We start from the raw sequence: 12,972 nt of genomic DNA, 5'->3' as shown, positions 1-12,972 counted from the left end.
TAATAAACAATAAAACATAATACTAATCCTATTTGCAACTCTTTAAGCTTTTAGATGTAAAACCTCACTCCGAAATTTTGTTAAAATAATCGCTCATTTGTTATATTGTACATACGTTAAATATATATTAAAAAATAATGCAAATAAAAAGCATTGAATGTAAAATGTTCCCTAATTCGTTTGAAACATTACATTACATTTCAAAAACTTTAAGTATAATTGATAAAGATCAAATTACAAAAACGAATTAGCAAAAAGTGATACAAATTTTTTACTTAGAAACTTTTAAGTCAATAAAAAATCTATTTGTAACATAAAGTAAGACACAAGGTAGTCAAGTTTTTTACTAATTTTGTATTTTATTTTCCATTTTTATTAGTGTAAATGTGCGGGGAGGATAATTGAAGCGTTTACAAAAATGTCTTTAATGAAACCCCCCCATTTTTACTTTTCTCTTCTCTTCGTTTCTCACCGATTACACAATAGATATATATGTATATATATATATATATAAACACTTTAGATCTTGTTTATCAAAAAATGGTTAGATACAAAAGCAAACAATGAAATGCAAAAAATTCCTTATTCATACATTTTCAATGTACAAAATGAAGGCCAAAAAGGGAGTAAAAGTGAATAATAATAGGGATAAGGCGAGGTAAAGGTGAAGATGATTAAATGAAGTTAAAACACAAAATGAAAGATAAAAAAATTAAAAACAAAAGTATGGGAATGAGTTGTTTAGTGGGAACAGATGAAAGTGGGAAGAAAAAAATATGTCCATTAGAATGATGCCACATAATTGCTAGCTATTCACTCCCTCTTCTTGTATGGGTGTGTTCAGTTCAAACGTTGAGTGACTGGCAGCTTCTTGCGACGCCGTCGCGATCGCAGATCCCAGTACTCATAATAACGTTCTTGTTTCAACCACTCTTGATATTTATACCACCATTCTTCCCATTTGATATAGTCCTAAAAGAGAAGAACAAGAAAATTACTTTTCAAAATGCTTGCGAGGGATTTTAAATTCATGGATCTCACCTTTAAATCCAGATCCCTTAGATAACCACGACTCTTGTAGTATTCATAACGAACGCGTACATCATCCCACGATAGCATACCCGACGGCGCTGTGGTTGCCAACTCTTCCGGGAAATGACCAGCCGGTGCTGGTGAATACGAATAACGACGCGGCGGCGATTCAAGACCCTCCTCGATCATCACTTTTAATGCCCCGCCGGCGGAATCTTTGGTGATGCGCATATTTTCCATATTACTGCGATCAGCCATTTTACTCCATTGGGCCATTTTGCCGAAACGTTCCGACAGTGTTAGACGCGTTGTTGCCGAAAATGTGGGCAATGAATTGGTTGCCACCTCACTATCGCTATCCGAGCCACCCGAATCATCTGAATCTGATGAGGAATTGGCCCCATTGCCGCCGGCATTTGTAGGCTTTTTGCGTTTCTCACCTTCAATTTTGATTCGCGGTCGCACCTAAGAAATAGAAATGGCTTAATAGAACTTTCCTTTGCTTCTTAGGGTTTTTTCCCGGACTCACCTCCTTTTCTTTTTTCTTTTTCTTGGCCTGTTGGGCAGCAGCTGCTGCTGCTGTTGTTGATGGTGGACCTGAACCACCCGTGGCCGGCTCTGGTGGCTCTGGGGGACGATGCTTAAGACGCGGATCCTCTGGCGGCGGTGAATGACGTGACGAACGGCCAATTTTCATATTATGACCATCATTCTCATGACCCAAATGGCGCATTTTGGCCTCGCGATATTTATCAACTGTTGGCGGAGTTGTTGGACGTCCATGGACACGGCCATGGGATTCCGGGGGCGGCAATGGCGGTGCCCCAGAACGATAATGGCCACGCGGTTTCGGCGGCGGTGAACGCGGACCGCGGGAACTGTAACAAAAATATACATTTAGTGTTGAAGTCCCAATTAGATGATCTTAATATTTCCACTTACCGAGATCTATGATGATGACTGGGCGAGCACAGAGAACAGGAATCATCCGAACTGCTGCTCATCGAGCTATTTGAACGCGAACGCATAGAATGCTGTTAAAAGAAAAATGGGTTGTTAATAATCATAAACGATAATCTTCTGGGCTTAACTTACCCTTGGTGGTGGCGAGGGTGGACGCTTAGAACGCGGTAATATATGTGCACCCGGTGGCAAACCGCGCTTGTCCGACGGCGGCAATGGCGGCGGTGATCGACGACGACCCAAGGGTGAACGCGACGGATTTGTTGGCTTACGGGCACCGCCACGACTATTTGGCTCTGGCGGCGAACGTGGACGTCCACCGTGGACGCCACCATGGCCATGCCCATTGCCCGGACGACGCATCATCTCGTTGGGTGATCGTGGTGAACGCGGTCCACGTCCTCCATGCATCGGCATGGGCATTTGTGGCGAACGACGACGCGGTGGCGGTGACAATGGCGGCGATTTACGCAAACGGGAGCGACTACGCGAGTGGGGGGAGCGTGAGCGTCCATAACGCGCCGATGAAACTGAACCCTGCGATGGTCCTCCAACGCCTCCCCCTCCACCTCCCGGCGGTGGTGGATAACGACTGGCACTGCCATAACTTGGTGCTCCCGCATCGCGTCCATCGCGTTCCGATTCGCCAGAACTGCTTTCGCCTTGTATATACATTTTCTTGTAGCCAGTGTGACGCCAACGATTTGGATCCTTTTCCTCGGCTTCAATAAGTTTCTTGTCCCAATAATCATTGGTGGTATTGGCTCGTGCCTTCTTCATGACGTTATCGATTTCACGACGCTTACCAGCTGGTAAAGATGGATCTGCAAGAGAGATATAAATCGAGTAATTAACATATTGATCCTCAAAGTGCTTCTCTGAGCCTAAAACTTAAAATTTCCTATATTCAGATAGGATTTGATATAATGAATATTCCATTATAGTGGACGCAAGTGCTTCAACAAGATTTCTGATAGCATTCATAATGAAATTCTCAATGCAATTACTATTATAGTTCGTTAAATTTTTGTCAAAATTCATTTTCTTTGGTTGAAATCTGTAAACGGACGATGAGAAATGTAAATAAAGTTCGTCTATGCTTCAGTAGCGCAACTTGGTTTGATTTCCAGAAGGAATTTCAACGAACGATTTAGTTTAAATTCGGTATAAACAATCTCCACATATAGAGTGATAAACTGACGTTGAATGTTTTTTTGGAAAGTGCATTCAAAAGTAGTAAAGTGGTATATTCTAATGTATTTCCACAAACGATTTGAATTTAATTTGATGTAAACAATTCACAGATTCAGACGGATGAACAAGCATTTAAAGTTTTTCGAACATTTTTTTTAAAGTTGTTTAATTGAAACACATATGTGTATAGATATATCCGTTGCCCTATCGATAGTAACTCACACATTTAACCGTTATTCGTTTTAGTAATTTTTAAAAAAATATCACTTTTTGGAACTTGAATTGTTGTTTTACTTGCTTATCGTCTTATCCCTATGGGAGTGATCTTGCAAATGAGTGCGAAATGTTTGAGTCTAGTTTAGGTTAAGTTCATGAAAGTAAAGCCCTCCTCAGTTGCGTCTTTTATTATCATCGGCTCAAACGCTTCTGTCTTAATCTTCTAGGTATTCAGGTAGCAAATTCTTCTTGATTGTTTTTGGGTTTTTCCTTTTGTCGTCCATGTTTCAGATAATATATATCTACCTGTTATGCGTGCAGCTGTGGGCTGCCTATCCATATGCAGCTTACGTGAAGCCATCGCTCGATGCGATGCCGATTTATATTATAGCACGCGTGATTTCGAGGAATATCGCGCGCACGATTTATAAACAATTTTGGATCTCTCTATATATTTTTGTATAGATAAAGATATCTACTTTGATTTAACACGACTCAGCACTTTAACCATTTCAAATGCAAATCATTGCAATTTTCATCTTTTTTTATTTTTATTTATTTCTCTTTTTTCTTTTTCTTTTTGCATTCAAAAAAACACAAACAAAAATAGCTGCAAATATATTTTACAATTATAAAACATGTGAGAGAGAAAAAGAGAGAGAGACATAGGCATTAGAAATGGCGTACAAAAACAACAATTAACAGCAATTAACAACAACAACAAGAGCAATAACAATGAGGTGGTACGAGAGAAGGGTCAGAGAGCGAGAGCAATAGAGAGAACATAGAAGAGTTATTATTGTGGCAAACGCAAACGCGAGGGCAGGTCAAAACGTATCGTAAAAGGGGATCAAACGAAAGCGGCAGCTGTCATATGTCATCGTCGAAGAGCGCGAGCAAGACAGAGATATTCCGTACGCGAACCGACCCGGCTGCGGCTGCCCAATGCTATTTTTCAATACGTTCTCCGAGGGGGACGCGGTGGGGCGAGACAGAGAAAGAGGGTATAACAGGCCACGGGGTCATGGAGCAAGGGGCTTGTGGTGGCGCGGCAGTTCGAGGGAGAGCGTTGACTGTTTTTGTATATAATGTTTTTTATCTCAGTTCATTTCGGAATCGCGACGCGTCTTTGAGACGATTTTTTTTTTTACAAGGAAAACCAATTTTCAACATTTTCATTTCCTACACTTCCATTTTCATTATATTTTCTTCGCTTTTGCTTCTAACTTACACACACACACACTCACATACACACACACAACGCAGCACACAGACGCACGACGTCCCGTATTTGCTTTGTCAGCAGAGTAAGAGCGAGAGAGAAGGAGAGATACATAGACAGGCAATTGAGACACCCGAGACCGACGTAAATTGTTTAATTTTTCATCCAAACAATTTTCGAAAACGCTTTGCGATAGTGCAACGATAAATTAAACGATAGTAACAATCACTAAACTAATTTGCTTACATTTTTTCACGTTTTGCTTGCACGCTTGTGTAATTTTGGTTATGATTTAACAAAATTTAAGACGCGTTGCGTTTCAATTTTCAGTCTATATACACACAAGTGTTGAAAAATCCGTCGATGTTGTTGCCAACAGTGTTGATCAATGAAAAACTGTGAGTGTAGTTAGATTTGGGATTTTTAAAAAAAAAACGTTAACCAACACCGCCAGCCAGCTGGGCGCTAATTTCAATTTAAGTACCTGTTTTATGTATATTCAAACTTGTTTTATAATTAATTCATCGTACTTATGGATTATGAACTTGTATCAGTTACATTTTAACAATATAGAATTTTGAAAGTTAGCATCATTTTCATTTTGAATTTTTAAATTGGTGCTTTCTGGCCATTTGCCTTGGCTGCAGTTACTCTCATTCAAAATAATTACAAAATTTCTACAATTAACAAAATTTTGCCAAAAAAAGAAAAAACTTAAAAAGGAAATCAAAAAGAAAAAAAAAAAATTAAATACTAAAGGGAAAAACGATCACAAAACGTTGAAATACGAATGAGATTGGAGAGGCAGATGCGTACTGCGCTCTACTTATTATCCGGGCAGGCCATTTGGTAGAGGAACTGGATTAGAGTACGCGTTGGACGTCCAGTCATGCGATCCTTGAGCAAATATGGCAAAGGATTATAACGCGTCAGCATGCCCACATTACGGATATCAATGTGAGCCCAATCCACACAGGGCACCAGCTCATGCAGCACAGCGGCAGCAATGCAACTTGATGCCGGACCACGACCACGATTAGAAATATCGTAAGTTATATTGGGAGTGATCAATTGCCTAAAGTATTGCCACAATGGCAGACGCCACACACGATCTCCTGTGAGTCCACCAGCCTTTTCGAATTGCTTATAAACGAAATTGGAATTACTAAATATGCCAGCCGCAGATCCACCCAAAGCAGCGCAGACACCATAGCCCACGGTGGCCAAATCGACCACAAGCCGTGGCTTGAACTCCGTCTGGGCATAGAGTAAAGGATCTGCCATGACGACAACTCCAGCCTTGCTGGCATCTTTAATGCCCAGAGTTTTGCCATTGAGCAGGGTGACCACATCACCGGGTTTGACGGCCATGCCGGATGGCATGTTCTCACACAGCGGCAGCACAGCGGATATATTCACAGGCAGCGATAGAGCAGCTGCAGCACGAATGGCAGCCACACAAACAGCTGCTCCGGCCATGCAACCACGATACATACTCAGGCAATCCTTGGGACGTAGGCACAGACCTCCACTGTTATAGGTCAGACCTTTGCCCACCAGCAAAATGGGCTTATCATCTGGGGCAGTGCCGCAGTAGTTGATCTCCAGAATAACGGGCGGCTCACAACTGCCCTTGGCCACCATCAAGAAGGAATTCAAATGATTTGCCTCAATCCAGTCCATGGAACGTATCTCCACGGATACACCACATGGACACAAAGCATCCACCGTCGATTGAGCGAATATGGTAGGAGTCATTTGATTTGCCGGTGCATCACTCAAACGACGAGCTAAATTTTGGGACTCCGCCTTGAAAAGACCCCTGGTCCAGGCATCAACATCGGGTGAGTCATACAAATCCAATTTGGGGATAAGTGTACGATCCTGTTTACGTTTATTACTATTATAACGCCAAATGGCCAAGGCACTTCCCTCGGCTGCCTGTTCCGGATACTCCATGGAGTCCACTAGGATATCGGTGCATCCTTGCATTTGTAGGGCTCTGGCTCCAACGCCAGCTGCCACACGAGCATTCTCCATGCCCTCATCGATCATTTCGAGATCATTGAAGCCGGCACCCTCTTGCCCCAAGCCAACCACAGCCACTGCCCGGAACTCAGCGTCGACATTCATGAATACTCGTCCCTTGCCCAGTTCACCCTTCATGGTCGTTTCGCGTACCAATTCCGAGATTTTGCCCTGCGAACGATCATCAAATTTCTCACCGCTCGACGTCAATTTGGCATCCTTTTCGCCTTCCTTCTTATAGACGCCCACAACGACGCCTTTGATCACGGATTGACTTTCGCCAACGACCAAATCCGAAGCATATAGACGGCGTTGCAGCTGCTTCTCCTCCACGCCCAACAATCTCATCCGCGAACTGGAACTCGAACGGGAATTTGGATTCGAGTTGGTCAGACGTTTATAGAGATTTATGTTCCTGTTGAACACATTCAACATGCGACTCGATGCCATCTTCCTGCTGCTGCTGCTTCGCCTAGTTCAAGAATAGAGTTTGGTTTAATTGCATTAGCTTAAAAGCAAACTTTCTAAATAATTTATTGTAATTTTTCACGTTGTTCCGAATAGAGATTTGTGTGAGAGAAATTCTTTATAATATAGCCAGTGTTTAAGGTTTTTTTTTTGTTTTGTTCTTGCTAAAGGGCTAAAAAGACTGATTTTAAAAAATATTGTGACAAAATCAAGTTAAACAATTCCCAGAGAGCCAACTAAGATGAATGAGTAGGGACAAAATATAGAAAACTAAATTCAGTTTGCTTCAAATGACATTAAAGTAACGGCCTCCTAATGGAGAGAGAATGCCTCTGAGAATTTGGATTGATTTTTTACAACTTCCAACCCTACAATGATTTAATTCCAAAATCGAGTATAGCTAAAATAAATATGCATAGATATAAAATGGTTTTCGGTAATGAATACTTTCCCCTCCAAGAGTTAATTATCAGATCAATTCCTATTTCGAATCGTTTTGTAAAATCTACGGCTTTTATTTCCAAATCTCTTTAAAATTAGAAAATAAAATTTCAATATTTAAGCCGCATTGACTACCAAATTTAAAACGAATTAGGCGGATAAATTAGTTAGGAAACATACGCGTAACGAAATTTCAATATCGAGTTGGACAAATTTATTTGGAAACAAAGACAAGAGTAAAAATAATCTGTGTCTAATTTATTTAATGATCACGATATTATGCGAAAATTTACAAAAAATGCAGTCCGCGAGATTTTAATGCAGATTGAAAAACATTATTCTGACTTGCATAAAATAAAGACATTTTATTTAAGAATTGAGAACATTGATTTCAGCTGCCGTTTGTTAATATTAAGAAAGATGTTTAAATCAAATAGTAATTACTATATTTTAATGATCGTGAACTTTTATTACTTCTTTAACTAATTGATAGACTATGGTAAACCCATTCCTTTTTGTTTTATTAGTTAGTACTCAGAAGCTTTCTTTGAATTCCTTTTGGAAGTCTTTGAATCCTCGTTTTCCATCTCATAATCTCAATTTCCTTAGTTTATAAATAACATTTTCTACTCAATATCAAATTCTCTAGTTTTTTTGCTCTTGATTTTAGTTAACATCAAAGGAAGGTTTTCCTTCTTTGTCGTATGTATATTTTACACATTTCAAACTTCTTTTTTTCGCTTAATCTAAACATTTGTTACAATTGGACATTTTTAGATTATTCCTCATCAGAATCGCCCTGTTGATTGGTGGGCTTCAGAGTGCCAAATACCTTGGCTGGTATGGCCTTTTGTTCGAAACGTAATTTCTTCATGACCAAACCTTCGTCATCGACTTTTGTAGAAGCTTCATTGGATTCCTGATTTGCCCCATTAGTGTTCTCCTCTTCATCCTCATCATCTTCCTCGTCACTGTCACCCAAATCGATTTCATCTGGATTAACCACCGTATTCTCCTTGTCTTTTTTGCCACCCTGAGTCTCGCCACGCACAAACATAATGTTCGATGGAGCAGTTGTGGGTTTCGTTTTATTGGCCGCTGCCTCGGCAGCAGCTTTGGCGGCTGCTTTCTCTTCCAGCTGCCGCATGGCATCGGTCCCGGCGCCTGTATCAGCGGCAGAGCCATTGTTATTGGTCTGCAGAAATTGGGCAGCCATCATATTGACTTGGGTATTGTAAGTGGCCTGGACAGAGCGTTTAATGCGCAGCATTTCTCTCATAGTATCCTCATTGCCATGACGCACTTCGAATTCCTTCCAAGTTTGCCAAAAGTCCGCAGTAATGCGAGGATCACAAACCTGTCAAAAGGAAAAGAAGGAATTAATTATAGACATCTAAAAGTCTCTCTCAAGCCACTTACCTGCGAGCAATGTGCATAGATGGCTCTGGCTCGATCGACTTCACCCAATTTGGTTTCCAATTCAGCAAATTTCACGCACATATGACGCATATTCTGTTCCGGCAAGGCTTCAATAGCCTTCTCATAGATCTCTCTAGTCCTAGGCAGACCATAGATTTCAGCTGCCTTCTTAACGAATATATTGTACATGTCATACATTTCTTCTTCTTTAACAGCTGAAGTTGCCCTATCGTAGACGGCCATGGCATGCCTGGCCAGACCATGTTCCTCCTCCAGTTTGGCATAGAGTAAGTAAAAGTATTTGGCATGCTCTGCCGGGCAATCGCTTAGACATTGCTCGAAAAGATCACGAGCTCGCTCCAATTTTGTGCCACCATAGCGTGCCAGAAACTTGGTTAAATACGAATTCCATATATCATATACATTTGGCCATTTGAAGAGAGCAATTCCCTTCTCATACGCTCTGTAGGCATCCTCATAGTAGTTGTGCTCCTCCAGGAATAAGCCATAATTAATGATAATCTGTGGTGTGCATATTTTCAAATCTATTATACGCTCATAGACCGCCTTGCAGGTCTTAAAGGTACCAAAAGATTCCTCCAGGTCGGCATACATGGACCAGACTTTCAATGACTTGAACAGACGCATTTGGACAGTCTCCGTTTCATCATGATAGGAGATTTTACGTTTGGGCATTACAGTTGCCTTTTGCATTAATTTGAGGGCAGCTTCAAATTGCTGTTGACGCAATTCCATTTCGGCCCATTCACACCACACGGAGGCCAGATCTTCAACCTTAATATAAGCCACTTCGGTGCCACGTTCAAAGACCACACGGGCATCTTCTATTTGACCATTTGTCTCATAGAATTTGGCAAATTCCACCCACAGAGTATGTAATTTACCCACTGCCAATTTAGGTTGCACTGTCTGCACAGCTTCCGTAAAGGTATTGATTATGTCCGTGGGTTTATCCTCATACAATTTTACACGTTTATGCCATTCATGGACATTGTGAGGATTCTGGCGTAGTAGAACACTATTTAGCAATAGCAGACGACGCTCCATTAGATACTCAAAGCGTGATAGACGCAATTCCACCTCAATATCATCCTCTTCGGTGGCATCTTCACCAGCAGCGGCCACTTGTTCCATGCGTTTGTTAAGCGACAATTCCTCAAATTGGGCATATTCATCAAAGACCTGAGTAAAATCTCTTACTGTGGTCACAGTTTGTATGGCTTCTTCGTATATATCCCTTGCCCGATCGAATAGACCAGAACGCACATAATAATCGGCTAGAGAATTCCACAAATGACCCAATTGATCGGTATATCTACGTAGACCACCTCGAATTATAGCATCCACATTTAGGGAATGAACTTTGTGGGGATTCTTTGATATTAAATCGCATAGCTCGTTCCACAATTGATGCTGGGATTTGCCATGTTTCGAACCAAAATGTTCATTATCCACTATGGAGGCCAATTGCTGAGCAGCTTCATCCAATTTGCCCACACTTTGTAGATACTCTACATATTCCTCGGCATCTTCCGGAAAAAGTTTTAGATATCTGCGATATACACGCAATGCCGTCTCGGGAATATGAAACTTTTGTACAAATTTCAAAAACAAAGGCCAAATCCTTCCATGCTGGGTAATAGGCAACGCTCTTAATGCTCTATCGAAGACGTGGCGCGTTCGGGTAATTTTACTCTGCGATGTCATAAAGACACCATAATCCATCCAAATGCGTGGCATTTTATGCATAAATACCAGAGCCCGTTCAAAAGTATTGTTCACCTCCTCCCACATGGGATCGGTGGGTATGCGGCCACGCACCTGCTTCCTGCGGGTCCGTAGATAATTGTACCATATTTTATAACTGCCCGGTAGCTCCTTTAATGCACGCTCGTATACCAGATTAACACCATTATTCGGAGCCTTTGCCTTGTGATCGATGTAGCGCAGCCAGTGCTTTACCGAATAGGCATTCCGTAGGATTTCCTCCTCATACGGCACATCCTCTTCTTCCTAAAAAAGAGAACAATTTCAATTTAGAATACATGGTGGGTCATCACGGGGTCATTACTCACAAAGTTAAGTTCCACGTCCAACGTTTGTTTTGCTGTTTTTGCCAGCATTTTTAATGCAAAATTGTTGGAAAAAAAATGCCGGAAAAACGTTTCGCGTCTTCCAAACAGCTGTTTGTTAGTGTGACCAGCTAGAACATAGCTAGAAATCAACATTAAAAAAGCTAAATATTTTTAGCGGGAAAAAGTATTTCAAGGTAATCGTTTATCGATATATATCGACATCGAATTATGTAGGCTGACATCGATTTATCGATTAGTGTTGTTTTTGTTTTCTTACTGAGCGGTACTGTAAAGATTTTCTTCGTGAAATAATTTAAACTAAAAAAGGGAATATTATTACGAAAAAAATATATATATTGCCAAATAGTTGTCAAGCACTTTTTTTTGCATAATCAAGTAAAGTTGATGTCTTTTGCTTTTGTCAAAGAGCGGAAACAGAGAGAGAGAAAGAAGTAAACAGCAGAGCAAGAGGAGTGATAGAAGGAGGCGGAGAGCAGGCCAGTTGGCAGCAACAATAATCTAAAAAAAGAAGGAAAAAACCACCAAAATCAAAGTTTGAAAAAATTAAAATTCTAAAATTAGCTGAAAATGACGCGGTTGAAACATTTTTAAAATAAAATAGCCAAGTAAAAAAACGAAAAAAAAACCGCAAATAATTTTGGTAAGAGAAATTAATCAGTCTCACGGATCTTCTTTCCTATGTGTTTGTGTGTAAGTGAGTGTGTGCGTTTGTATGTGCGTGTTTGTGTATGCGTGGGTGTGTGTCATAATACAAAAATATTTTCGCACTTGTTTCCCCCGTGCATTGATTTTTTTCTTGTGTTTGCCTTCTCACGTGCGGCATTCCAATTGGTCCACAAAATATCCAATTAGCTTTGTTGTTGTTGTTCCTTTTGCTTTTCCACCCTCTAAGATTAAATCAGCTGTTTCTTTGAGTTTTTGGACAAAATTTTCCATTCACTATTGTATATGGTCAAAAAGCGGAAATTTTCGGCTTAGAAGAGCAAAGTAATAAACAACTTGAAGAAAGAGAGTGATAGAGAGAAAGAAAAATTGGTGGAAGTGTGGTGGGTGTAAAAGAGGGGCCTGCCGGTACCTGACATACTAAGCCCCAAAATAAGGAACTTGCCAGGCCGTTGCAGCTTTTTCTGAGCTGCTCGTTGGCCATCATCATTATCGCATTTACCTTCAAGCTTTCTGCAGCAGTCAAGTGAAAAGCTTTCTTTTTTGCAGGGATTTATTCATTAAAATACCCATCAAGGCAGGGTACATTGATTTTTGACCCAAAAAAATGTTGCAAAACATAAAAGGAATAACAATATTCGTCGATTTCTTAACGGGAGCATTGATACCTTAATCGAAGCTAACAATTTGCTGACATATCTTAGGAAAAGTCCCTGTTTATAAAAATATCGAATTACTTTGGTTTATTTCCTCTTTTTAAGATATTGAATTCAAACTATATAATACCCGGATATGGCAGTTGGCTTGAATTACTGGAATTTCCCGCAAGTGTGTTCTCCAGAACTCACTCAATGGAGAAACTCTAAGCCATTGTTTGTTAAACGAAACTCCAGAAATTTCTAGATACATATTTGAGATATTGGAAAGCCAACCCTCTTCAGCGAGAAAACTCTTAATATATTCATTAAAATTTTACTTATTTTATAGCCCTCAGTTATTGAGAGGTCAGGTACTTCCTAATTTCCTAGTTAACTTAGGATTGTTTGTTCGAAAAAAAATTAAAATTAGGTTAGGATAATTCGAAACCGTCGATTCAAATGTTTTAGATCCTGAAATCCTAAAAATGTGTTAAGATTTGCAAATAACCAATTAATTGTGGCCATTAAAATGTCATTTCAATTTAACCTCAAAGAAAAGCACAAAATTAAT

The 12,972-nt window shown here is 40.3% G+C and overlaps 3 protein-coding genes across 5 annotated transcripts; all 3 read right to left on the bottom strand.

Moving 5' to 3' along the window:
* Window positions 1-334: 334 nt before the first annotated feature.
* LOC124459940 (basic salivary proline-rich protein 1-like) lies at window positions 335-4,963 on the bottom strand. 3 transcript variants are annotated; one of them, XM_047009810.1, is made up of 6 exons: window positions 4,874-4,963; window positions 2,128-2,819; window positions 1,975-2,066; window positions 1,562-1,910; window positions 1,042-1,497; window positions 335-972 (listed from the first exon to the last, which is right to left on the bottom strand). In XM_047009810.1, the coding sequence occupies exons 2-6, from the start codon at window positions 2,773-2,775 to the stop codon at window positions 841-843; spliced, it is 1,677 nt and encodes a 558-aa protein (XP_046865766.1). In that variant the 5' UTR covers window positions 2,776-2,819; window positions 4,874-4,963; the 3' UTR covers window positions 335-840. The 3 variants fall into 3 exon arrangements, with proteins under 3 accessions (XP_046865766.1, XP_046865764.1, XP_046865765.1); XM_047009808.1 differs by lacking the exon at window positions 4,874-4,963 and adding an exon at window positions 3,712-3,950; XM_047009809.1 differs by lacking the exon at window positions 4,874-4,963 and adding an exon at window positions 3,412-3,531.
* Window positions 4,964-5,241: 278 nt separating this feature from the next.
* On the bottom strand, window positions 5,242-7,366 carry LOC124459941 (cytosol aminopeptidase). The gene has a single exon (XM_047009811.1). It carries the CDS (start codon window positions 7,103-7,105, stop codon window positions 5,450-5,452), a length of 1,656 nt encoding a protein of 551 aa, XP_046865767.1. The 5' UTR covers window positions 7,106-7,366; the 3' UTR covers window positions 5,242-5,449.
* Window positions 7,367-8,224: 858 nt separating this feature from the next.
* On the bottom strand, window positions 8,225-11,208 carry LOC6640830 (pre-mRNA-splicing factor syf1 homolog). Its single transcript, XM_002063970.3, has 3 exons — window positions 11,080-11,208; window positions 8,984-11,017; window positions 8,225-8,921 (listed from the first exon to the last, which is right to left on the bottom strand). The coding sequence occupies exons 1-3, from the start codon at window positions 11,125-11,127 to the stop codon at window positions 8,343-8,345; spliced, it is 2,661 nt and encodes an 886-aa protein (XP_002064006.1). The 5' UTR covers window positions 11,128-11,208; the 3' UTR covers window positions 8,225-8,342.
* Between the last annotated feature and the right edge of the window lie 1,764 nt (window positions 11,209-12,972).

The sequence above is a fragment of the Drosophila willistoni genome (assembly GCF_018902025.1).
Source record: "Drosophila willistoni isolate 14030-0811.24 chromosome 2L unlocalized genomic scaffold, UCI_dwil_1.1 Seg168, whole genome shotgun sequence".
Taxonomy (NCBI): domain Eukaryota; kingdom Metazoa; phylum Arthropoda; class Insecta; order Diptera; family Drosophilidae; genus Drosophila; species Drosophila willistoni.
The sequence above is the reverse complement of the archived record's forward strand: the minus strand, read 5'-3'. Positions and strand labels throughout refer to the sequence as shown.